Source organism: Phascolarctos cinereus, unplaced genomic scaffold (assembly GCF_003287225.1).
Source record: "Phascolarctos cinereus isolate Bilbo 61053 unplaced genomic scaffold, phaCin_HiC Scaffold_5;HRSCAF=322, whole genome shotgun sequence".
Classification (NCBI taxonomy): Eukaryota; Metazoa; Chordata; class Mammalia; order Diprotodontia; family Phascolarctidae; genus Phascolarctos; species Phascolarctos cinereus.
In genome coordinates, this window is record NW_027555958.1 from 231,144,019 (window position 1) to 231,168,571 (window position 24,553).

The 24,553-nt window shown below is 38.3% G+C and overlaps 1 protein-coding gene across 1 annotated transcript; it reads left to right on the forward strand.

Annotated features, from left to right (window-relative positions):
• Window positions 1-3,619: 3,619 nt before the first annotated feature.
• MRPS10 (mitochondrial ribosomal protein S10) lies at window positions 3,620-18,411 on the forward strand. The gene is made up of 7 exons (XM_020976882.2): window positions 3,620-3,726; window positions 10,724-10,788; window positions 10,884-10,956; window positions 12,502-12,641; window positions 13,696-13,804; window positions 14,696-14,785; window positions 15,256-18,411. The coding sequence occupies exons 1-7, from the start codon at window positions 3,679-3,681 to the stop codon at window positions 15,337-15,339; spliced, it is 609 nt and encodes a 202-aa protein (XP_020832541.1). The 5' UTR covers window positions 3,620-3,678; the 3' UTR covers window positions 15,340-18,411.
• Window positions 18,412-24,553: the final 6,142 nt, after the last annotated feature.

Genomic DNA, 24,553 nt, shown 5'->3' on the forward strand with positions numbered 1-24,553 from the left:
TTTGGTTGGGCAATGGGGTTAAGTGACTTACCCAGGGTCACACAGCTAGTAAGTATTATGTGTCTGAGGCTGGATTTGAACTCAGGTCCTTCTGAATCCAAGGCCAGTGCTCTATCCACTGCACCACCTAGCTGCCCTCCAGGTCAGTTGCTTTTGAAGGAAGATAGCTATATGTTTTTCTTCCAAATGAGATTTTTGTAAAGCACTTAGCTCAGTGTTTGGCCTATAGTAGGTAATTAATATTTATTTCCCTCCCTTCTCTCTTCCTTCCTTCCTTCTTTCCTTCCTTCCTTCCTTCCTTCCTTCCTTCCTTCCTTCCTTCCTTCCTTCCTTCCTTCCTTCCTTTCTTCCTCCTTTCCTTCCATATTTACAGTTTAAAAATTTTGTTCTAGTATTTCTTGGTTCATGAATTCAAGGTTTCTGTGTAGTTGGTCTAATTTTCAAGGGGTTTGTTACTTTACTAATGTTTTGTACCTTCTCTACTAATTTGCTCATTCTCTTTACAATTCTTTTCTCTAGAGCTCTTACTTTCTTTTCCATTATTTCCTGCAGCATTCACATTTCCTTTCCTATTCTCCATTAAGCTCTCATTTTACTTATAATATCATAAAAAAAACCCCAAACCTCTTGCTTTGTTTCTTCCTGTTCTGGTAGAGCTTATGGTGAATCTGTGTTCCTGTTTCAAGCTAGTAGAACTTATGGCAAATTTGTGTTCTTTTCTCAGGCTTTCCTTGTAGATATTGTGGAATTATTTTCTTCTTCTGGGTTTGCATCTTGGGCATTTCTAGTTTCAAAATATTTCTTAATCATCAGTAAAATAAACATCAGTAAAAGAAATAAAATCGCTTTTATTTACTCATTTTTCCAGCTCTACTTGCTGAATTTGGCTTTTGTGTGTTATATCAGTCCCTGCTGCTACTTCCTCCAGATACTGTATACTATGTTCTTTGAGGATATCAGGTTTAACTCCGGTCTGATCCAGGGTGCAGCCTGGTCATGATCCTCCCTGTCTGAGCTCCCCAACAGGCTCCTAAGTCCTGTAGGATCCTGACTGACCTCCTGTTTGGGCTCAGAGCAATGTAGCTGTGGGTTTCATGTGCTCTTGACTAGTCTCTGATTTGAATTTACATACTGGGTATATACCTGCAAGCTCCAGGGTTCCCCTGGTCTGCATGCTATAGATCTTTTGTGAATCATGCTTCTGAGTTGAGTTTTTCTGCTAGATACCCTTCCATAGTGTTACAAGCTTCTGGCTGTTTCTTAGTGTGGACTTACTGTAGTTTCTCTTTAGATTTCTTTATCATTATTTGATCTGCTTTTCTTTTTTCATCTTTGCTAGAGTGCCTGTGAGAGAGTTATACTTATCTGCTTCCATTTACTCTAACATCTTTAGGACAGGTAAATGGATAGAAGGAAAGGAAGAAAGAAAGAAAGAATATTTCTAAAGCACTTACTATATGTCAGTTGGGGTGTATGGTGTGAGGGCTTGCTGAGATGTTTTCAGGGCTGCTCATCCAACTTTGGTGTACACCTTTCACCCAATTCTCATCTGTGGCTCCAAGAAGCTGTATCATGCACAGGGGACACATCAGGATAAAACTGTCTCCGTAGATGGACGAAACCAGGTTGACGGTAACTGCAAACAAGACAATTCCTGATCTCAAGGAGTTTATATTTTAGTAGGGGGAAAGAACACAGAAAAGGGAGCTGGTCTTTGGGAGAGGGTGGGGCTTCATGGTTTGGAGTATAGATAACATGGTTTGGAGCTAGTGGCTAGGAAGTGAGGTAGAAGCTTGGTTCTGGGGAAGATAAGAGGAAAGCTTACCCATTAGTGCTTAGAGTGATTTCAGGAGCAAAGTCTATAGTTCTGGTGGTGAGAAGGTGAGGATAATGGCCAGATTGAAGGTAGCTTGCTTTGGAGATCATGGCCTAGAAGTGACCATATCAATCTAGAAGAACCATACAGGATCCTGAAGACCTCAAGATACCACTATCATCCAGGCATGCTACCCAGAATTAATACTTCTTCCAGTGTACCCACTCAATTAGAGTATTTCTTTTCTTTTTTTTTTCATTCTTAAAACTGTCCTCTACACAGTTGCCAAACTGGTATTCCTAAACACAGATCTCACCATGTCACTTAAAAATATTCCATGGTTACTTATTGCTCATAGCATAAAATATAAAATCCTCCAACTGATATTTAAAGTTTTTCAGGATCTAGTTCTCACCTACCTTTCTAGTTTTATTCCATATTATTCTCCTTTGCATACTCTCTATTCCAAGACGACTGATCTGTTACTAGCTTTTATACAGGACATTTCATCTCCCCACCTTTGTACCTTTGCACAAGTGGTACCTCATGTCTGAAATATACTTCCTCTTCACCTCTACCTCCTATAATACATATGATATATGTATTATATATATGTACATACATATGATATATGTATTATATACATACATATGTACCTATATATCTATATATCTATATCTATATCTATATCTATTTATCTATCTATCTATCTATCTATCTATCTATCTATCTATCTATCTATCTATCTAAAAGCTATATAATACATAGCTTCTTTACAATCACAGCTCAGATGCCACAGGGTACTCACTCTCTCATGAAATTACTTTGTATTACTTTCAAAAATATTTTGCATGTAACCCTAGTCCCAAAGCCCACTGGCATAGGACTCTTTCCTTATTGGTGGAGATCAATGCCCTGTTCTGTGTGAAGGGCAAGGCAGAGTTGGTGAGCACAAGAGCTCTTAAGTTTTTCTTCCAGCTCTATTCAAGCTTTGGGCTGCTTCCAACCTTGCAGTCTCTCAGACACTTTTGGCTTCCAGTTTTGAGAGAGAAGATGCTAACTCTACTTCAGGTTGCTGAAGGAAAAGAATCTGGGAAGAAGCCCCATGAGTGGAGCTGGCAGTCTCCATCATGTCCCACCCCCAGCTTGCTACACTAGAGACTTTGGGGAATTTCTTCTTGGGTGAGATATTGGACTTTCTCTGTTGGTTGAGCTGAGTTAACTTGCTCACAATTGCAGATCTTCACTTTGTACTGTCTGGTATATATCCTCCTATGTAGACCGTCTCTGATTTCTATTGTGCTGCCAATTTGGATAGATGGGTTTTCTTGGCTAAAATTGGAATTTGGATGGAAATGGGTCAAGTCTTGGATCTAGAGCTTAAGGGTCCTTCCTTCCTCCCCAACATTGAAACAGCCATCGGAAGTTAGCGTCAACCTGATTGCATGTACTAGGAATAACAATATCTAAGTGGATAGAGACGTGGGGCTAGCCCGTACCACCTTCCTTTGAGGAGAGGAGGCTGGTGGCTTCTGCCCTCAGTTTACTGCTTCCTCTCCTGGCAGGAATTAAAGTCTCCCTTGGACAGAAACTATTTTTCCCAAGGTCACTTGGGGCATAACTGGCAGAGAGCAGACTTCCACTCGTATCCGCAACTCCTAGTGATTTTCCAGGGGTTGAACAGAGCAAGAACTTCTTGCCTTTCTACCTGAAAACACCGGGAATCTTGTCTCTATGATCCTTTCAATGAGAACGGGTCTACTCTCAACGGGACCTTCTTTCCGCTAGAGGGAAACTCTATGGTTACAGAGGGTGCAATCCGGCCCCCCGGAAGTGACGTGGGGGAGGAGTCAGGCGGCAAGATGGCTGCGCGGGCGGCGGTCGGGGCTGTGTGGCGGGGCCTCCGGCAGGTGACCGAGGAGGGAAACTGGGGACTGGGTGGCCGGGTGGTGGCTTCCTGGGGCCACCATCGTGGCTCGGGGTGCTAAATCCCTGAACTTTCGGCATCCGCCTTTAGAGCGGATTGGCGGCCCGGCTCGTTTGGCCCCGGAGACGGCGCTGGAGGATCGCGGGCTGTCCTCGCGCTTCCCTCAGCGCGGCCTTTCGGTCTGTGAAATGGGCATAAGCATCCCGTCACTGCAGTTTTCAGGGGACTCATCGATCCATCTCATAGAAAGGCAGAGCTGGAAGGAAGTTTAGAATCGAGAACGTTAAAACACTTGAGAGCTTGGAAGAGTCTAGAATGTCAATTGAGACGGTCTTCAGAACATAGAATGTTAACCAGGGACTCCGAGCCTAGAATGTGAGAACATAGCGCGTAGAGGGTCATTATGGCATTTAGTTTAGAACCTAGAGCCAGAGGGAACTCAGAGCCTAGTTCAAACAATCAGCAGACATTTATTAAGCTTCTACTATGTGCCAGGCACTGTGCTAAGAGCTGGAGATACTAGTATAGGCTCTCATCATCTCTTGGATTCTTTTTTTTTTTTTTTTGGCTAGGCAGTGGGGTTAAGTGACTTGCTTAGGGTCACCCAGCTACAATTGTTATGTGTCTAAGGGCAGATTTGCACTCAGGTCCTCCTGAATCCAGGGCCCTGCTCTATCCACAGTGCCATCTAGCTGCCCCCCTACCTCTGATTCTTGCAGTAGCCTACTGGTGGATCTGCCCACCTTAATTCCAAAAAGAAGTTACATCTTAATAGGAGACACAACAAACGTACCAACAAGTTAGATGTAGAATAGGGGAAATTATTAAAAGAGGTTAAGGCACAAGAATGAAGAGGGTTTGGGAAAGGCTCACTGTAGAAGATGGGACTTTAATTAGGACTTAAAGGAAGTTAGGGAAGGCAGGAGGCAGAGTAGAGGAGGGGAAGCATTGCAGGCATGAGGGACAGCCTGACGAAATACCGAGCTGAGAGATGGAGTGTTTTGTTCACGGAACAAGAAAGAGGCCTGTCTCTTGATGTAAGAAGACTGGTAAGATAGGAGGGGGTTAGGTTATGAAAGGCTTTGGATGTCAAATGGAACATTTTATATTTGGTGTTGGAGGCAATGGGACGCAACTGGAGTCTATTGAACTTGGATACGGGTGACGGAATGTCGTCCTAGAATGTGAAAACAGTATGGTAGAATGTTAGAGCCTAAGTTTTTTATAACATTTGGTTAAGTGCACAATTAGTTTTCAAATATAGAATGTTAAAGCTGAAAGGAGCTCTGAGTCTAGACAGTCTTTAGAGCATTTCATTTAGAACACAGACAGCTTTAGAATTCCCAGTGTTAGAGATGGAAGGAATGCAGAGTTTAGAATGCCAGAATCCAGCTTTGGTCTTTAGAACATAGACAGTAAGAACTGGAAAGGCCCTTGGAACCAAGAATGTTAGAACATGATGTAGAATATCAGAGGACGAAGGAATTTTAGAACATAGATGGTTAGAACACCGAATGTAGACAGTTATATCTGGGAGGTACTTAGTTTAGAATGTGAAAACACAGAACATTGAATATCAAAGCTGGGAGGGACTTTGGAATATAGACTATTAGAAAACAAATGTCAGAACCTGTTGGGAGCACAGAAGCCATCTAGTACCATCACTACATTTTATAGATGAGGAAAAGGAGAGGGAGTTAATACACACAATTAGTAAATGTCAGCATTGACTAGAACTTGGCCTTCTCCAGTCCAGTGTTCTTTACCCTGCATCAGAAAGCATTTTGTAAGCTGTAAAGCCCTATATTAATGGGTTATGATAATTATTATAGTTAAGTGAAGGGCAAAGGGGGGAGGAATAAGCATTTATATAGAGCCTGCTGTGTTCCAGGCGCTGTGCTAAGCACTTTAGAAATATCTTGTTTAATCCTAACAACAATAGGTACTGTTATTTTTACAGTTGAGGAAACTGAGCAAACAGGTTACAGTGACTTGCCCAGGGTCACATAGTTATTGTGTCTCAGGGTAAATTTGAACTTGTGCCTTCCTGACTCCAGGCCCAGTTCTATCCACTGTGCTGCACGTAAGTGAGTTCATAACCTCCTTTAGCCATGCTTATTTCAGTCATCTTGTGTGACTATTCTCCTGTAGAACATCCATCCACCTTTTGGGCTGCAGGCTTTTCTCAATCCAAAAGCTCCTTTGAGAAAGACACTATGTTGGGTGCTGAGGATACCAAGACAGAAATGAAATGGCCTTGACTTTGAGCTAACACTTAAACTGGGGTAAATACAACATGGACTCAAGGCTTTTTGTGTATTGTGAATACCAGTTTTTTCCTCTGTTGATGCTGGCTTTCATTACATGACTGATCATCTCCTTTTCTGAAAATGCATTACAATATCAATGCAATACATAACATTAATAACTGTTGTTTGTAATGTGTGGTGTATTGGAAAAAAGCATTGGGTTTGGAGTCAGAAGATGTGGATTCCAATTCTGGCTTTGCACTGTACTAATTACCTGGATGATTTTGGGTAAGTCATTTTACCTTCCTGGGCCTCAGTTTCCTCATGTGTAAAATTGAGGGGGTTGGACCAGATAGTCTTGAAAGTCTTTTCCATCTCTAAATCAGTTATCCTGTGAAGCCTTTGGTACTTTTGATCATCTTTTCTTCTTGACATTTTATTCTCTAGGTTTTTAAGACACTGTTCTCCTGGTTCTGCTTCTACCTGTGAAACTGCTCCTTGGTCTTCTTTGCTGAATCCTCATCCAGGTCACACCCACTAACCTTTCATGTCCCACAGGGCTCTGTTCTGGGCCTTTCTCTCCTTTTCCACTACTTCACTTGGCGATCTTATTAGCTCCCATAGATTTCATTACCAACTTTATCTGATGCTTCTTAGATCTACCTATCCTGTCCTTACCTCTCTGCTGACCTCCAGGTCATATCTCCAACTGTCTTTCAGACACCTTTAAGTTGATATCCACTATGTATCTTAAACTAAACATGTCTAAAACTGAACTTCTCTTTCACCCTAAATCCTCTTTCCCACCTAGCTTCCTTATTCATTGGAGAGCAATGCTATTTTCCCATTCCCTCTGGCTCACAACCTTGTATCACTCTTGACTCCCCACAATCTTTCACTCTCCATGTCCCCATTGCCAAGATCTGTCAATTTTTCCTTTATATCTTTCAAATATACTTCTTTCTCACCTCTGACACTGTTACCGCTCTGGCATAGACTCTCATCACCTCTTGTATTATTGCAATAGCCTGCTGGTGGATCTGCCTACCTTAAGTCACTCCCTACTCCAATCCGACCTCCATTCAGCCACAAAAGTGATTTTCCTAAAATGCAGGTCCAACCGTGTCACTTCCCCCCCCAAAAAAGCAAACAGACAAACTGCATTGGCTCCCTTTTGTCTCTAAGATCAAATACAAATCCTCAACTTAGCATTCAGAGCCCTTCATAACCTAACATTCCCCCCCCCCTCCACTTTTCCAGACTTCTGATGCTTTATTCCCTGCCACATGACTCTCAGATCCAGTGACACTGGCCTCCTGGCTGTTCCGTGACAAGAAAGACACTCCCATCTCTCAGCTCTAGGCATTCTTTCTGGCTTGACTGCATGGCTGGAATGCTCTCCCTCCTCATCTCTGCCTTTAGCTTCCCTCCAATCCCAACTAAAATACTGTCTTATTACAGTAATCCTCTCCCAACCCCTCTTAATTCTCGTTCTTTCCTTTTAAAATTATTTCCTGTTTTTCTTGTATGTAGCTTGTTTGTACAGATTTGCTTGTGTCCTCCATTAGATTGTGAGCTTGAGGGTAAGGACTATTTTGTATCTTTTTGTATCCCCAGTGCTTAGCGCAGTGCCTGGCACAAAGTAGACGCACAATGAATGTGTTTTGTCTGATTGACTAACACACTTTAGTATTCATAAGATCCATTTCATCAGTGTAGGTATTGCTTCCATCACCTCAGATTGAAACCTCTTCACTTTTAGTATGTTGTTTTACACATTTTGGCCCAAAAAGTTCCTTTCCAAGTGGCCTATTCTTTGGCAGTGAGGTTCCCCACACTTAGAGGCAAGACCACAGTCCATCACTCTGGTTCTTGATTGAAGCCCTGTTTAACTATTGGGAGTCCACAGTAACCTCCATGCTGGCACGAGGCCTCAGAGTTAAGACTTCAGTGGAGCATATGTAAATCTAATTAATTATAGCACAAAATTATGTAATACTTTATGGTCTACACAGTGATATACCTACAATGGCCACGTGAGAAAAGAGACTCAAGGTAGACGTGACAGCTGACTTCACATATTTGAAGAATTCTTATGTGAAAGAGGGATTACAAAGTTTGTGAGAAAAAGAAGGGAGACTGCCTGTACTGTATAGAATGACTGGGAATGAAGAATAGACTTGCCTTGAGGGAACAAAGAAAGAGCCTGACTTTAAGATGTATTTAAGACAGGATGAATTTGATGAGGAGGCGTGAAGCAGTGGCTGGATGATTTCTTGTTTGGGGGTGCTGTAGAGAGGGCTGGGTGTTAGAAGAGGGTTAGACTAGATGATGTCTGAGAGCCCTTCCATATCTGTTATTTTGTAATGAGGAGGGAGGCTGGATGGCTGCTATTTAAGGGATGCTATAAAGGGAATATATTTATCAAATGGGGGTTAAGTTAGGTTAGTTGGCTCTGGGGTCCCTTTCGGTTCTGTGATTCAGTGAGATCATTCTCAGGTCCTGAACTGTTATTCAGGTCTTTTCTTTTTTTTTTTAATGCTAAAGTAATCTAGCATCTTTACTCCAATCACTGGTTAAAGTAGTTTCCTGAATCTCTCCTAAGTTACTATTCACCTTCCCCATCTGAAAAAAGAAATATATTCAAGACAGTTTAAACTGTATTCAAATAAAGCATATTTTCACACATAACCCTCTCTTCTCATTGGCTGTCAATATCTAATCTGGCAATTTTGTCATAATAGAAACTTAACAAATGTTTGTTGATTGATCTTAGTAAAGCCAAGAAATTTCTATGCTTTAACAGAAATTCAGAGTTTCTTTTAGAAACTTTCTCTTGTTCTTTCTGTATTGTTTGTTGATGATTAAGTTCACAAATATTTTTAAAAATATACATATATATATATATATAAGCTCTTCAGAATGGAATTACTTTATTAAACATTTTAGAATTCTCGTTTCATATCTATAAATTCAGGAATTTATGACTTTAATATTGGTGAATTACAGCGGCGTTCAGACATACAAATGTATTTTATTTAAATATAATTCAACTTGGAGAAACAGGGAAGCTGACACACATTCATTCAGTGTCATTTAGTATTAGCAAATCAAAAAGTATTAAGTGCTGAGCATTCTATGCCTTTCCTTAAGTAGTGGGTACAATATGTAGCTAAAGAAGCATATGCAAATATATACATAAAATACAAGGCAGATTTTATTTGGGGTTGGGGGAGAACCCTAGCAGCTGGGTAGATCTGGAGATGCTTATGTGCTTGAGCAGAGATTTGAAGGAAATGAAGCAACCTAAGAGAGGGAAAAGTGAGGTAGAAGTCCATTTTTGGAATGGGGACCAAGGACAGACAGCCCATGCAAAGGCATGGAAATGAAGGATTGCATGTGTACTGGGAACAAGCCAGTTTGGCTGGAACAGAATGTGGGCTGGAAAGTAACATTTAATAATAAGGGGGATAATAATAAGGTTGGGGTCAGATTTTAAAGAGATGAATCCTAATACCTTTTCATTGTTGCCATAGGTAAATATACTTGCTATTTATCCTTTTGAATATGAGAATTTGTATCTTATTGAGAATTTTTGTTCCAGAGATAACCTTTTATTTTTTAGGGATGATATAGATTCTAGATACAAGTCCTGTGTGTGACATTGTGACCTTGGACAAGTCAGTGGCCCCCACAACTCCTTGAAAATGTAAATTGTAGACCAGTTGTTAATCTGCATTGGTAGAAGGTGTTTACTCCCTGGTAGTTCCAGACAGTGATGAAGATGAACTCATAGGTCTAGACAAATGTGTATGTGTATATATATGCATTTATACATATGTATATATATATATACACACACACACGTATAATATATGTACATATATACATATAGAGAGAGATAAAGAGAGAGTCTGAATATTTTTAATGATTTTTGACTCAATCATTTCCCTTGTTTTCAAGAGATCTTTGTTGGCATCTTCTTGAAATTCTTACATGCTATTAGGCATATATATATGTGTGTATGTGTGTGTATATATATGTGTGTGTGTGTACACACACACACACACACACACACACACATATTTATTTATTCATTCATTCATTCATTCTCCCCCTCCCCCTGGGCCTTTCTGTAAAAAGTAGGAGGGAAAAGAGTTGGGAGTTAAGGGGCTAAAGAACTGCAGTTTTGGGCTTTTTGAGAGTGACTACTGTGAAGGAATGTTTGTGTTTATGCATGTCTTGTTTTATAGCAGCTATGGGAAAGTCTTACTTATAAGGATATTTTTATTAAATTAGTTTATTTTAGTTTTCGACATTCACTTCCATAAGCTTTTGGGCTTTAAATTTTCTCCTCCTCCCTCCCCAACATGGTGTACAATCTGATATAGGCTCGCTCTCTCTCTCTCTCTCCTCTCTCTCTCTCTCTCTCTCTCTCTCTATATATATATATATATATATATATATATATATATATATGTTGCTATTAAACATTTTCACATTAGTCATGTTGTAAAGAAGAATTAGAACCAATGGGAGGAACCACAAGAAAGAAGAAACAAAACAAAACAGAAGAAAAAAAAGAGCGAATAGTATGCTTTGACCTGCATTCAGACGCCATAGTTCTTTCCCTGGATGTGGATAGCATTTTTATAAGGATGTTTTTAAAAGTAGCCTTTATTACTTTAAAATTTTTTTATCTGAAACTAGTATCTTTTTAATTTTTTTTAGAGTCCGGGGATCTTTGCTCTAAGCCATCCTAAGAACATTACAGCAAAGAGAGATGGGTTTCTTCTGTAAGTATAACAATCAGTAATTCTGATTTGGACAGCAAAGCAGCCATTTGGATGTATTACTCAGTCTTATTGATTTTTGTGTCTTTCATATTTAGTGATACTCATTTGAAGTGGGTACAATTTTCAAGCTTGCATATGGATGTCAGGAGTGGTATGGAGAAACCTAAGGTATGTATTCCACATTTGCACTATTTATTTTAATATTAATTCTAGAAAGAGGACAGCAAAATATATTTATCTCACATTTTACTTGAGGTCATTTGCCCAATTGTGTGGTCAGATCATTAGAGGTAAGAAAATATTAGGTAATGGTAAACTTGCAGTGACAGGGTATAAAGTACACTATGAAATGCACTGATATGTAGTGTATTCATTCAGTCATTCTGGGCAGAAGAGTGCCATTTAAGTGCCTTGGAAGAACTAACTTAATTGAATAGCTCACACTTATATAAGGCAGTCCTTTAAATCAGAAAGGTGTTATTAGTGCTACTTGAGAGATGAAGAGACCAAGGCTTAAGGAAGCTGTGTAACATGTACAAAATCAGGGAACCAGGAAGTGATAGAGTCAATACTTGAAGCCAGTCCTCCCAAATCCAGCACTTTCTACTTCATACCACACTGTGATATGATAGCCTCTGCAGGGTTTCTACTATTTCTACTATTCTACTAATTCTACTATTCTTAATTTAGTATAAAGTGAGCAGTAAGGTACTTTTTACTGTTATTTATATGGCAGAATAATAAGCAATAAATTGTGTCATTTTTGTGGGAAGTAATTTTCTCTCTGCTTTGAAAGTGTATATACTCGTGTTGAAAATGTATTTTTATTTAAATAAGGTAATCTGCATCACTTAAGTATTGATCATTTACAGCAGTGAAGGGGTGAGTGTTGATGTAGAAAATGACATAGAGTATCCCTGTCTCCTCTTCCTGCCCTAGCACTGCCCTGGCCCCCCCCCCCACTTCCTCCAATCTGGATCAGAACTATAGACTAGCATCAGATAACCCTGATTTGGCTGGACAACATCTACAATTCCAGAAACTCAGTTTTTGATCTATGAAAGTTGACTATATGTAAATTGCTGTTGAGGAGTAAAAAGATTACCTTTTGGGAGTGGAGTAAGATGAGGTACCATTGGATAAACACTCAGGGAAAAAATTGATTTTCCCTAGGGAAGTGACCCAGAAACATTAAGGTGAAAGAATGGGAGCAGTTATATATAATGTCATAACTCTTTGGCTAAAAATGAGTATTGTAGGTTAGGGTTCAAAGATTAGATTATTTATACTGGAAGAAAGTCTAAGAAAAATTTAATTCTTCATTCCTTTGATATTACATCTTTACTGCAACTGTGAAGAAAAGAAATTTCATAGATTACCTTGTAAGTTCTTTCCTTTCAAACTACTTTTAAACCTTATTATGGCATGTTGCATTATACCTTATGAAAAAACACTTTTGAGTTAACTTTGTGTAGATCATGTTTGGCTATGGTAGTGTTGAAATTCCCTGACATTTACTATTCTACATGGTCTGTGAAAAAGGATGGTTAAGACAGTATGTAAGAACTTTCACTGTCGTTTCTCTCCCTTTGACTAATAAAATCTGGAGTTATGCAAACAGCAGGAATGGTATACTAATTTCAACAATTAAGTAAAAGTAATAAGGAATTATGACATAATTATTTTATTTCCTTCTTTATTATTTCACTTTAGATCTCCATTTCTGATGAACCAGACACATTATATAAGCACCTGTCAGTTTTAGTAAAAGGCCATGATAGGGCTGTATTGGATAGTTATGAATACTTTGCTGTACTTGCTGCTAAAGAACTTGGTATCTCCATTAAAAAGGTGTAAGTATCTTTTCACTGTGGATGCTGTCTTGCAATATCACAGGCACTTTCTAGACCAGGAGAAGGGCATTATAAATTCACGTGCTTTAATTAGGACAGAAATTCTAAATAATTTAGAACATGGGGTTTAGGATTATCATCTGGAATTGGCATAGTGAACTCTGTTGTCCACTGAGCCTCAGGTCTGGGCTAATTAAGTTTCTGTAACAGGTGATTCTCTGTGGCCTTTTTGCTGTTAGGGAGGAGTTAAGTAGAACAGTTTTGTGTCTTTACCTGCTTCCTCTGGTGGGAAATTAAGCCTTTTGGATTGTTTAGCAAATATTGTCTACTGAAGAACAATAAGAACTTATGTATTCCCTAATCAATTTTATAGGGGTTAGGGCCTACATCTGTGATTGATTTCATTAGTATAGGGAACTCTCTGATGAGAAAATGTCCTCTATTAATGCAGTTCAACACCTTTTCTGTAACTTATAATCTTAAAGCATTGCTTAGAACCTTAAGAGGTTAAGTGGACTTGCCCAGGGTCACACTGCCGATGTGTGTTAGAAGTGAGACTTAAACTCACTTCTTCCTAGTGCTGAGGTGGGGTTTTTCTCCATTTATACAACATTTAAAAGTGAACAGTGTGTTTAGACTCTTGTGGTAATGGCTGTCTTTCCTAAAATTTGCAAAATCTTTTAGAACCAAATGCTGTTATCTAACACATTGATTTGACCCTCCTCGTTTCATGGATCTAGACAACAAGGCTGTGTCACACTAATTTTTTAAAAAAGGTTTTATGCTAGCATTTATGAATGTGAATTATGCATGAGATGGATGCTTGATTTCATGGGAAAATGTTCCATTGTACATTGCATTATTTGGACATGCACACTGACATGGCAGTTGTAGTTACAGATGGCAGGCTTGACAAATAGAAGACTATAAAGTACACCTAACCTGAATAATTGGATATCACCTAGGCTAAACAGAGCTATGCACCATGTATTGAAGTTAACCTAGGATTTAATATTACTTGCTTAAGTACTTTATTTGGCTTATTTCTTTTTAGACATGAACCTCCAAAGAAAATAGAACGTCTTACTCTTCTCAAGTCAGTACATATTTTCAAGAAGCACAGAGTTCAGTATGAAATGAGGACATATTACAGATGTTTAGAGGTCAGTTGATTTCAGACAGGAAATCCAGAAAATATTTATTTGAAGGGTCCACATTTTGTGTGATGGCATATTATGTCATTTTTAATATTGAATAAGCTTGTTTCTTTTCAGCCAGCTCCAGTTCTTTGACTTGAAAATAGAAAAGCTCATCCTAAAGTGTCGTGTGTACTTGGTACAAAGGAATGACATATTGGGTTAATTAATGTCTTAACTCTTATTTAGAAATTTGTTTGTCTTGTCCAAGAAATAACAGTTTTGATGGCCATGTTGCAAATGACACAGTAGCATTTTAATAGTTCCTATGTTTCCTTCAAAACCTCTAGCTCTTTTACATTAAATACATCAGTATGGTCAATACTTTTTATAAATCTACCACAGGAACGGTTCAGAGGACACATTATTTAATCTGATATTTTGACACTTTGAATAAATTCAACTTAATGTCATAACCATTAATTAAGCTTGGGAATTTTACTCTATCTTCTTGGGTTTTGTGTCTTCAGCATTTAGCAGCACACCTACGGTGTGCTGAGCATTGTGTGATATGCAAAGATTAAATAAGCCCCTCTTCATTTTTGAGTTTATAGTCTAGTAGGGAAATACAAAACATTTAGAAATAATCCTATGTGAGAATTTTTTTCCCAATAAGATTTATGTAGTGTGAGACCTGATTTTTTTAGTCTAGGCTTTGCCATTAACTAGTTGTGTGATCTAAAGCAAGTCATTTTGCTTCTGTGGGCCTCAGTTTCCTCTTTTTGCCAAATGAGAAAGTTAGCTTAGATTATTTCTAAGGTCCCTTCGACATTCTATAATTCAAAGTCTGTGTGAATTAATTTATTGTGTGGCATAATGCTCTAATAGATTATAGACTGATTTTTGTTTTTCTCTTAGTTACAACACTTGACTGGAAGTACAGCAGATGTCTATTTGGAATATATCCAACGAAACCTACCCGAAGGCGTTGCCATGGAAGTAACAAAGGTGTGATTCGACTTTCTTCCTTTATCTGAGAGAAGATTGTAAATTGGAGCACTGACATGTTGGAGTCTTATTTGTGGTTTGCTAAGTCAGTAGGAATTGGTGGGGCAGGGTGGGGGAAGGGGGAGAAGGAAGAGACTGGGGATAGAAGACACCACAGGTCCTAACTAAATCCAGTGCTGTAAGGAACAGCAGAAGATAACCCTGTTACTACCACCCGAAGCCTCTTGACTCTCCCTTCCCTAAAGAAGTGGTTGATGGACAGGAGAAATGTAGATGAAGGGGAAGGGTGGTACTTTTTTCCATAGTCTTGCTCCATACCTTCCAGAGCACTGTGGAAAGTCAGAGGAGCCAAAAGGAATGGGAAATGTGTAGAGCCAACTTAGAAGCCGCAATTGTGGCTGGAGGTTCAATGTAAAAAGTCATCATATGGTCTAGTTACTTGATGGAAATGGCCTTTATTTTCTTTGCAGACCAGATTAGAACAATTGCCAGAACACATCAAGGAACCACTTTGGGAAATGTTGGGCAAGGAAGAAAAAGCAAGCAAAGCATGATGATAATCTTCTTACATCTGCTTTTGAAATGGAAATATCTGTACGTCCATGTCACGAATGATTGTACTCAGCAGAGTTTCTTTAAAATCTCTTATCTGCTTGTCTCTTGGTATTGAGAAATTTAACTTTGGTGGAATGAACTACAGTTCTTTTAAAGGGCATCTTTTAAAGTTACTTGTAGCCTTTATTATTTTGGTTCCTGCTTTTAGAACCTGTGAGCAAACTTTTTAAGCTATTACATGATAAAAGAGATATGTTAAGACTTGTACACACAGATGTTAATTCAATAGCACTGATTGACTGGCATTTGAATGAAATCTGTTCATTTAAAAATCAATATATTTTAAACTTAATTCTTGTTTGGATTTTTTTTTCTTTTTCAACTGTTGAGAGAGTAATAAGTACTTTTGATAATTTTAATGTGAAACATTGCCATTTTTTGATAGAGGCTGACTATGTAGAATTATACCTTCAGGAAAAGGTGGTCTATTGCTGTTACTAATAGTTATTGTCTTATTGAGGTCCAGAGTGGGAAAAATCTTGTCTGAGCTCAGACAGGCAGTTAGTGGCAGCTCACTGAGGTGTCAGACTCCAGTCGAATTCTCTTTTTATGCTGTAATTTATTATATTTTGGGATCCTGCTAACATATTGGCAGGCTTGTATTGTTTTGTGTGTATTGTTTGATTCAGACTCAATTCTTTAAAATTAGAAGTTGTTTTGAGTTAATAAAATGAGCATATTTGTGATGTTTTTCAGGGATTAGGGGTGAAAGTGTGATAATTAATGTTGACATGAGTGCAATAAAGTTGATATGTTACTTTGTAGCCCAAATTCCAAACTTTTTCTACATAGGCTACATAGTAGTGATATGTGGGTTCATAATAAGTAGACACTGTGTTCATTCACATACTCATTAAACATTCATCATATGCCTGCTTTACTAGGTGCTGTGAGAGATGCAAAATAAAGAAGAGTAAGATGAATGGTAGAAGAAATTTTTTATTTATTTTTTATATATTACATCTGGTTTCTACATTAGTTGTATTCAATATTTTTATAAATACCTAGTATAGTGTTTTGTGTATATCAAGGTCATTTCCCCTTCTCAATGCAAAAAAATGCTTAATACTTTTTATAAGTGGTTCACTTTGGAGATGAGTTCACTTTTCTGTTCATTCAACAAGTATTTGTTGGACATTTGTGTTAGATACTGAGTTAAGTGTGTGTGTGTGTGTGTGTGTGCGCGTGTGTGTGTTGGGGGAGTGATAATTATATAAAGACCCAAGCCCCACTATAAAGGGAGGTTACAGCCTAGTAATTAACAGTTACAGCACACATTTTGTTTTGTAAATTGGAATACCAGTTCTTTCCTCAGGTTGGTACTGAATATCACTGCTTAAGTGATGTATTTTGCTTTTATGTTAGACATATCATTCATACAAATAGAATTACAATATATGGAAGAGATAAACACAACATCTTTGTCTTTCATGATCTCTTCTAGCCTCTTCAGTAGTTTCTGTCATCCGCAAGTGCATCAAGCAGAAGTTCAAGTGTGTAAACATAGTTCTAACTGCCAGATGCTAGTTAAGCAATTATTAAAGACAAAAGAGATTCTTAGTTGAAACAAGATGAGACGTACTGAAGAATTGAGCCCACTATAGCTATTTGTTTGTAAGTACAGAGCATAATAATTTGAATGATTTTTTTGACTTCAGACTGAGATTGCAAACACAAAAATACACACACCTATATACACATACATATATACATATGTTGAGGGGGTACAGTGAATAGAGCACTGCTCCTGGAATCAGGAACACCTGAGTTCAAATCTAGTCTGGGACACTAATGGTGTGACCCTATGTAAATCACTTAACCTCTGTTAACCTCAGTTTCCTCATCTCTGAAATGGGGATAATAGCATCTACTTCCTGGTGGTGTGAAGATCAGATGAAATTAAATTTATAGAGTATTTAGGACAATGCCTGGCACATAGTAGGGGTTTATAAATGTTGGCTATCATTAGGTATATGTATGTGAGTGTTTTTACATGTACACAGAGCTAGGTTCTGATTAGAATATTAGAATAATGAATTCCCCTGAAGTGGTTTCATTCTTCAAATTGGTATTGCATATTTCCATTGAGTTGGAACCAGTTACCATATTTTACATAATTGTAATTTTGAGTAATGCAGATTTGAATATATACAGTCACTTGAGATTCACACAGCTCACCTAATTCTTTGTGTGTATGTATATGTATACATAGAAATGCACAGACACACCCTTCAGGTTTTCTGCTTCTTTAAATATAATGCGGACTGCTATATCATAATGTTTTTTAGGTCCAGACTTGTGATCTTATGATGTAGAGGACTCCCACCAAAGAAACATCCTCTATTAGTGCAGTCCTATAATTGCACCATAACTTAAAGCCTTAGGGAATTGCCTGAGACACTGAGAAGTTAGGTGATTTGCCCAGTATATGTAAGAAGTAGAATTTCAACCCAGATGGTCTTGACTTCAAGGCTAGCTTTCTGCTTACCGTGTTGGGTGATTTATAGCAGTAGTTTTCAGTGTGTGGTCCAGGATCTCAGGGGGTTTCCAGTTTTTTTTTTACTTGCATGTACAAATTATTGATTTGGGCCTTTATTGATTAAAGTGCTTAGAGACATAAATTTTTCCCTATAAATTTTGGGATGCTTTGGCTACATACCCCAAATTGTTTATGTTGTCTCACTGTTATGTTATCTTATTTTTAATCAAATTTACTATTTCAGTTGTTTATTATTTGACCCACACATTCTTTTGTATTATTTAATCTCTAATGAATTTTCAATAATTTCTTTAATAACCTTTATTGGATATAATGTTTATTGCATTGTAGTCCGTAAGAGTGTGTTTAATATATCTGTCTTTCTACATTTGTTTGTGATGTTTTTATGCTATAATACATAGTTGTTTTTGTGAGAGAGCCATGCATAGCTGAGAAGGAATATGTATACTTTTTTCTGTTATCTCTAGAGGTCTACCGTTGAGCTTTAATAAAATTCTGTTGAGATCCTTCACTTTTTACATTTTTTTGTTAGATTTATCTAGATCTGAGAGGAGTAAATTTTCCCCTACTATTCTATTTTACTATATATTTCTATATATATTTACTATATATTTCTCCCTGTAACTCGTTTTACTTTTCCTTTAAATATTTACATTTTATGCCATTTAATGCATATATGTTTAATATTGATATAAATCCATTCTCTATGGTACCCTTGAGCGCAATGTAGTTTTTTTCTTTATCTCAAATCTGTTTTTTTGTTGCTTTTTTTGAGATTGTACTTACTACCCCTGCCTTTTTTACTTTAGTTGAAGTATAATAGATATAACTCTGACCTAAGTGTGTTTCTTATAAATAGCATATTGTTAGATTCTGCTTTCTAATCCTTTCTGCTGTTCTCTTCCTTTCTGTGGGTGAATTCATCCCATTCACATTCACAGTTATGATTTTTAATTGCGTGTGTCCTTTTATCTTATTCTCTTATACTTTCTATTTCCTGCCCCCCCCTTTTGTTTTTTGTTTGTTTGTTTTTTGGTTTGATTTTTTTGCTAGACAGTGGGGTTAAGTGACTTGCCTAGGTCACCCAGCTAGTAAATGTCAAGTGTCTGAGGCCAGATTTAAACTCAGGTCCTCCAGATTCCAGGGCCAGTGCTCTCTCCACTGCGCCACCTAGCTGCCTCCCCCTTTAAAAAAAATGAAGAGAAAGTGTGAGCTCAGCACCAATGATTTAATCTGTTTCTGTTCTCCTGTCCCTCTTTTTCCCTTACCCAGAGCCCATAACAGGTTCATATCTTTTCTTTTAAGCCCCTGTCTCTTTGAAAATCACCCTCTGAAGTTAGAGTTTATTTTGCTTAACACTGGTTCCTCCCTTAATCTATTTTCCTTTATTACTCCTTTTCACTTCTCCCCTTTCCCCTTTTTTCCACCTATTGACTTAAATGTATTTCTGTAACCAGCTATGTTTGTATGTATATTCTCCCCTTCTTTGACCAGTTCAGATGACATTTTAAGTGTAATCCATTCCACCCTTCACCCTGTCCTTGTTTGTATAGATTTCTATTTGTGTACCCCCATTTATATGAGATAATTTCCCCCATTTCTTCCTCTTCCTTGTTCTCTCCCTTCCTTTTCCATTCTTTTAAGATCATCAAAACAGAACCATTTTCAGTCCTTCTGTATAATTAGACTCTTTCATTGAACCCCTGATGATGATAAGAGTTCTGAGGGACTACATGTATCACCTCCCCATGTAAGAATATAAGCAGCTTAATTTTGTTTAGTCCTTTGTGAGTGGTCACTCATGTTTGCCTTTATATGCTTCTCTTGATTCCTGTGTTTGCATGTCAGATTTTCTGCTGAGCTTTGGTCTTGTCATCAGAAATGTTTGGGAGGCCTCTTTTGTTATTCTTCAATGGACCAGAGTTTTCCAGACTCTCCACACTCCTTTGTATTGATGGGAGCTAAATTGTGTGTGGTTGTATTTGAATTGTTTGTTTGCTTGGAGTATTTTTTCTTTGACTTGAAATCTTAGTATTTTGGTTGTGATATCCTTGGGAGTTTTCATTTGGGGATTTCTTTCTCTGGTAACTGGTGGATTCTTTCTCTTTTTACTTATTGTTTTCAGTGATATTGTCAGATGCTTTCAACAAGGACAGAAATGGCATCAAGGTCAACTACCACACTGATGACAAATTATTTAACTTGAAAAGGCTGTTGGGCTGGGGGTAATGGTTAAGATTCCATCATTCTCCCCTTAAAGAGATGGGGCCCATATTCAGCTGACAAGGAATGTAGAGCTGTCCGTGCCTCATGGGATCCTGAGGAGGAGGTTGGCTGGAACCAAGCATAGGCCACATCCAGGGGATAATGGGTAGGCATGAGCTGATATCCACTGTTTGATACCAACTGTAGGTGAATGGGCTGTGGACACAAATCTGACAAGCAAATTCAATTTGCAGACTCTCCCCAAAAAGGAACAACAAAATAATTAAGTGATATCAGAATGGGAGCAAACAAAGAAAGAAACCAAGAGCCCCATTAGAGTCATTTACATGTAACATACAGGATTATCTGATTTTGTTCCTTTTTTTAAAAAAAAGTTTCCACTCTGATTCCAATTCCTTTAGGAGGATCAGATGCTACTGAGGATCCAACCCTATGCATGAAAATATAAGTAACAGCATTCTCGGAGGTAGAAGCTTTCCACTCCTGGGTTTAACAGTTATACAAATGAATTTACTTACAAGAAGCTGACTTTACTACAATTATAATAAAAGACTTGGGAGGGTACTTAAATAATTCCAAAACGGTGCATGTCAGTGAGTTGTTTATAATAAAACATATTTGTAATGAAATTGACTTTTATTCCATAAGTTACCTCCCTTTAAGAAAATTGATTACACTGACATTCTCTTTCCCAAACCAAACCAAAGATGTTTCTGATTTACTTTCAGTAATTAATAGATTAACAGCTAGGTGCCTTAGTCAGTTGTACCAACACCCAATTATTCTTACATCATTTTGAAAAATTTAAGGATCTTATTTTATCTTTGAACTGCACTGAAATCCTATTTTATAAGCAAAAAAGGGGTTCCTGACTTTAATCTCACAACTTAATAGATTCACAGTCTTTGTTTCACAAGCTTATTTACCCTTCTCTAATTATACTCATCATTCTGAAAGAATGAGATACTTCAGAAATTGAATCTTATACATGTGATAAATTTAAACACTAATTTTACTCTTGCTTAGGCCATGACTTAGGCCAGACTACAAATTCAGATCAAAACCACAAGATCTCACACACTTACATTGTGCTCATATCTTTTACTGACCACTTGTGCTGATTATAGAAATCTGCTATAAAAGGAAAAAGCATGGACATGATTATATCAGCATTAAACTGGTCTTTCAGGCTTAAGCCTAAGGGCACATATATGACAGGATAAGGCATCCTTAGCTCTGTTTGATTTCATGTAGGAGTCACAGTTTATCAATCAACTATGCAGTAACAATTCCACCTCATAGTCAGATTCAGGAATAGCCAAGTGGGAAACATTCCTTTTCAAAGGAATACAATGGGGAAACTGAGCCAGGAGGCTCCCATCTTAGGCTGATGCCGAGGTTATCCTCTTGGATTTTCCCGGATGCAAACCTCTATCTGTAACAGTTCAGGATCACCTTCCCTCTGAGTAGTTTGTGGCATATTTCTCCAGTGGTGGATTACTGCCATCAGACAACTATACCTAAATTTAAACTCAAAGCAATACCAGTTACACTCCCAAGTTGAAATTTTACCTCAAACAGCAAGTCACAGCTTAGGGCTAGATACAAGTATTTTTACTCTTATGGAGTTGCAATAAGCAATAAAAATTTAGCAGGATTCACACATATAAGAGATTTCACTTAATATCTTTCACTTGTTTTTCTTCTCAAATTTAAATTTATCCTGGTGTAAAGACAAATCATTAGAAATCATTTCTATATTATACATAAACCTGCAAATTCTCAGCAAGCCAAGTTCATTGTTTAGGAACTCCATAACCCAAACAAACTCTTTTCCAGGGCTGGTGATCTTGCCCACACAGATGGTTTCCAGGGATCTGGCAAGTTTACGGCAAAAGGGGAATCAACAGGGACCCTGAAGAGGGAGCTGTCTCTGCTGTTTGTGCTAATTTTGGCCTAACAACATCAAGATAACAGAGATTCTCCTTCAGCCAGTACTGCATTATCCATATGTGGAACCATCCATACAGCAAATGGAGAAATTCTGAATGCTGTGGATAAGTTCGCTTACTTTGGCAGTATACTTTCTAGGGATGTACACATGGATGATGAAGTTGATGCATGCACTGCTAGAGTTAGCTCAGCATTTGGGAGGCTCTGAAAGAATGTGTGGGAGAGATGAGGCATTAGACTGCCTACCAAACTGAAGATCTATAGAGCTGTTGTGCTGACCTCATTATTATATGCCTGTGAAACCTGGACAGTGACAATACACCAGTGCCATGCTAGGAAACTGAACTGCTTCTGTCTGAATTGTCTTAGGAAGATTCTAACGATCAACTGAACACTGCGCTCCTTTCTTTAGCTGAACTCCACTGCATTCAAACTCTGCTGCAGAGAGCACAACTCCAGTGGGCTGGCCACACTGCTTGAATGTCAAATGTATGTTTGCCTAAAAGACTTTTATGGAGAACTCACACAAGGCAGGTGCTCACATGATGGTCAGAAGAAGCAATACAAGGATATTCTCAAGGTTTCTATGAAGAACTTTGGTGTCGATCTGAGACATAGGAGACATTGGCACAGGATTGTCCAGCATGGCGTGCCTGCATCAAAGAAAATGCTGTGGTCTGTGAGCAAAGCAGAATTGTAGTAGCTCAAAAGAAATGTGAGATGTGCAAATTTACTGACATCTCCCTCCCAAATGGTCATATGGATTGTTTATGCCCAACCTGTGGTAGAGCCTTCCAAGTTTGTATTGGCGTGATCAGCCTGACGCTTGGGTGTCATTTTGGTCACTTTGGACAACACCACTGTGTTGTCCCTCAGCTCATTTGCCTGTAATTGTTTTAAGAATCAAAAATATTAACACTTACAAAGTAATAAATCAGTTAACTGTTTGGAAGCTATGGGAAGATTAAATGAAGATTCTTGGTTTCATAGTGATAGAAAGTCGAATTTCGTGAGAGTTAACCTCATAAGGAAAAGATAAGTCACTGACCAATAGAAAGTTTTGATTTGAGCCATTAGAATAGTAAGGATCCAAACTGCACGAGTAGAGGAGTGAAGTACACAGAAGAGGAGTTAAGAAGACAACAGAAGCAGTGTGAACTGAGTTTGAAAATTGTAGAAAGAGATGTATGTTCATAGGAAGGTTTCAACTGGTGAAACTGTTTCCTGTTGTTTGGCATTTGCCTGCTCCACCGCACTGGGGATCAGGATTTCCCACTGGTTTGCTAAGGTGAGGCTTGCTGCTGGGATACTTTCCATCCTGAACTGTGCTCCCCTTTCATCCTAGTGAGATGGACCTTTCTTGATGATCCTCTACTTTTCTTGGGCAAAAAGATGGTTTCACCCCATCTTTTTGCTGGTTCTTCTGTTCCAGAATTTGTTTTGGGGCAGTATTTTATGGTTGGAAGTGAGTATGAAAGAGTTACTGCAATTTACTGCTTACTCCACCATCTTGGCTCCTGGATGTCCTCCATTGTTTCCTGTTGTTTGGAAGAGAGACATTGCTCTATTGATTGACTGAAGCGAAGGCTTAGCAGCCTCCTGATTGGAAGAGAGCTTTGTGAAACTTTGCATGAATGTGTAGAACTATGTACTAAAGAGTGAGTAAAGTTTCTGGGCTCACAAGCTATGACAGGTCTCACAAAAGACTATTGATTTGGACAATGTCAAAGAAATGGTGGAGGCAATCAAGAATGCCTAATGGACAGCTTTTGGAGCCACCCGAAGCTGCCAGACAGATACTCAGAATTTGGGAAAAGGACCAATGTACCCCCAAGTACCCTACTTTAATTTATTGGAGCAGTAAATATTTAACTGGAAAAAAAGTATAAGGAGGGTTGATCAGGGAATTCAAGATAAATGTGATTAGTACCCTCAATGTACTAATGAACCCTCAATGAACACAATGTGATTATGGTATATGAATCTTTGTATGAAGGCATTCCATGGAATGTGGAATACCATATGTGTGCTGATAGGAAACTCCTGATGAATCAGACTGAGAATCAGTTACTATTCCTCATGGTCTATAAAAGTGAGATAATTGTGTTTGTTCTCTTTCTTTCTCAGGTTTCTTTTCTACTTTTGGGGAAAAAAAAATGGAACTGGAGTATAGTAGAGTGGACTTGCTTTCTGTGTTGGAAGTGGGTAGAGCTTGTGTCCATACACATGTGGTGCCCTTTTAGGCTATTTCACTAACTTACATTTGCAGGTTGAGTCCCTTGAGGGATGACTGCTCTGTTAGTTTCTTTTTTTTTTTTAATATAAATTTATTTATTTTTAGTTTTCAACATTCACTTCCACAAGTTGAGTTCCAAATTTTCACCCCATCTCCCCCTCTCCCCCACCCCAAGATGGCATGCATTCTGAATATCCCTTCCCCTAGTCTGTCCTCTCTATCTCTCTCCCCTTCTCTA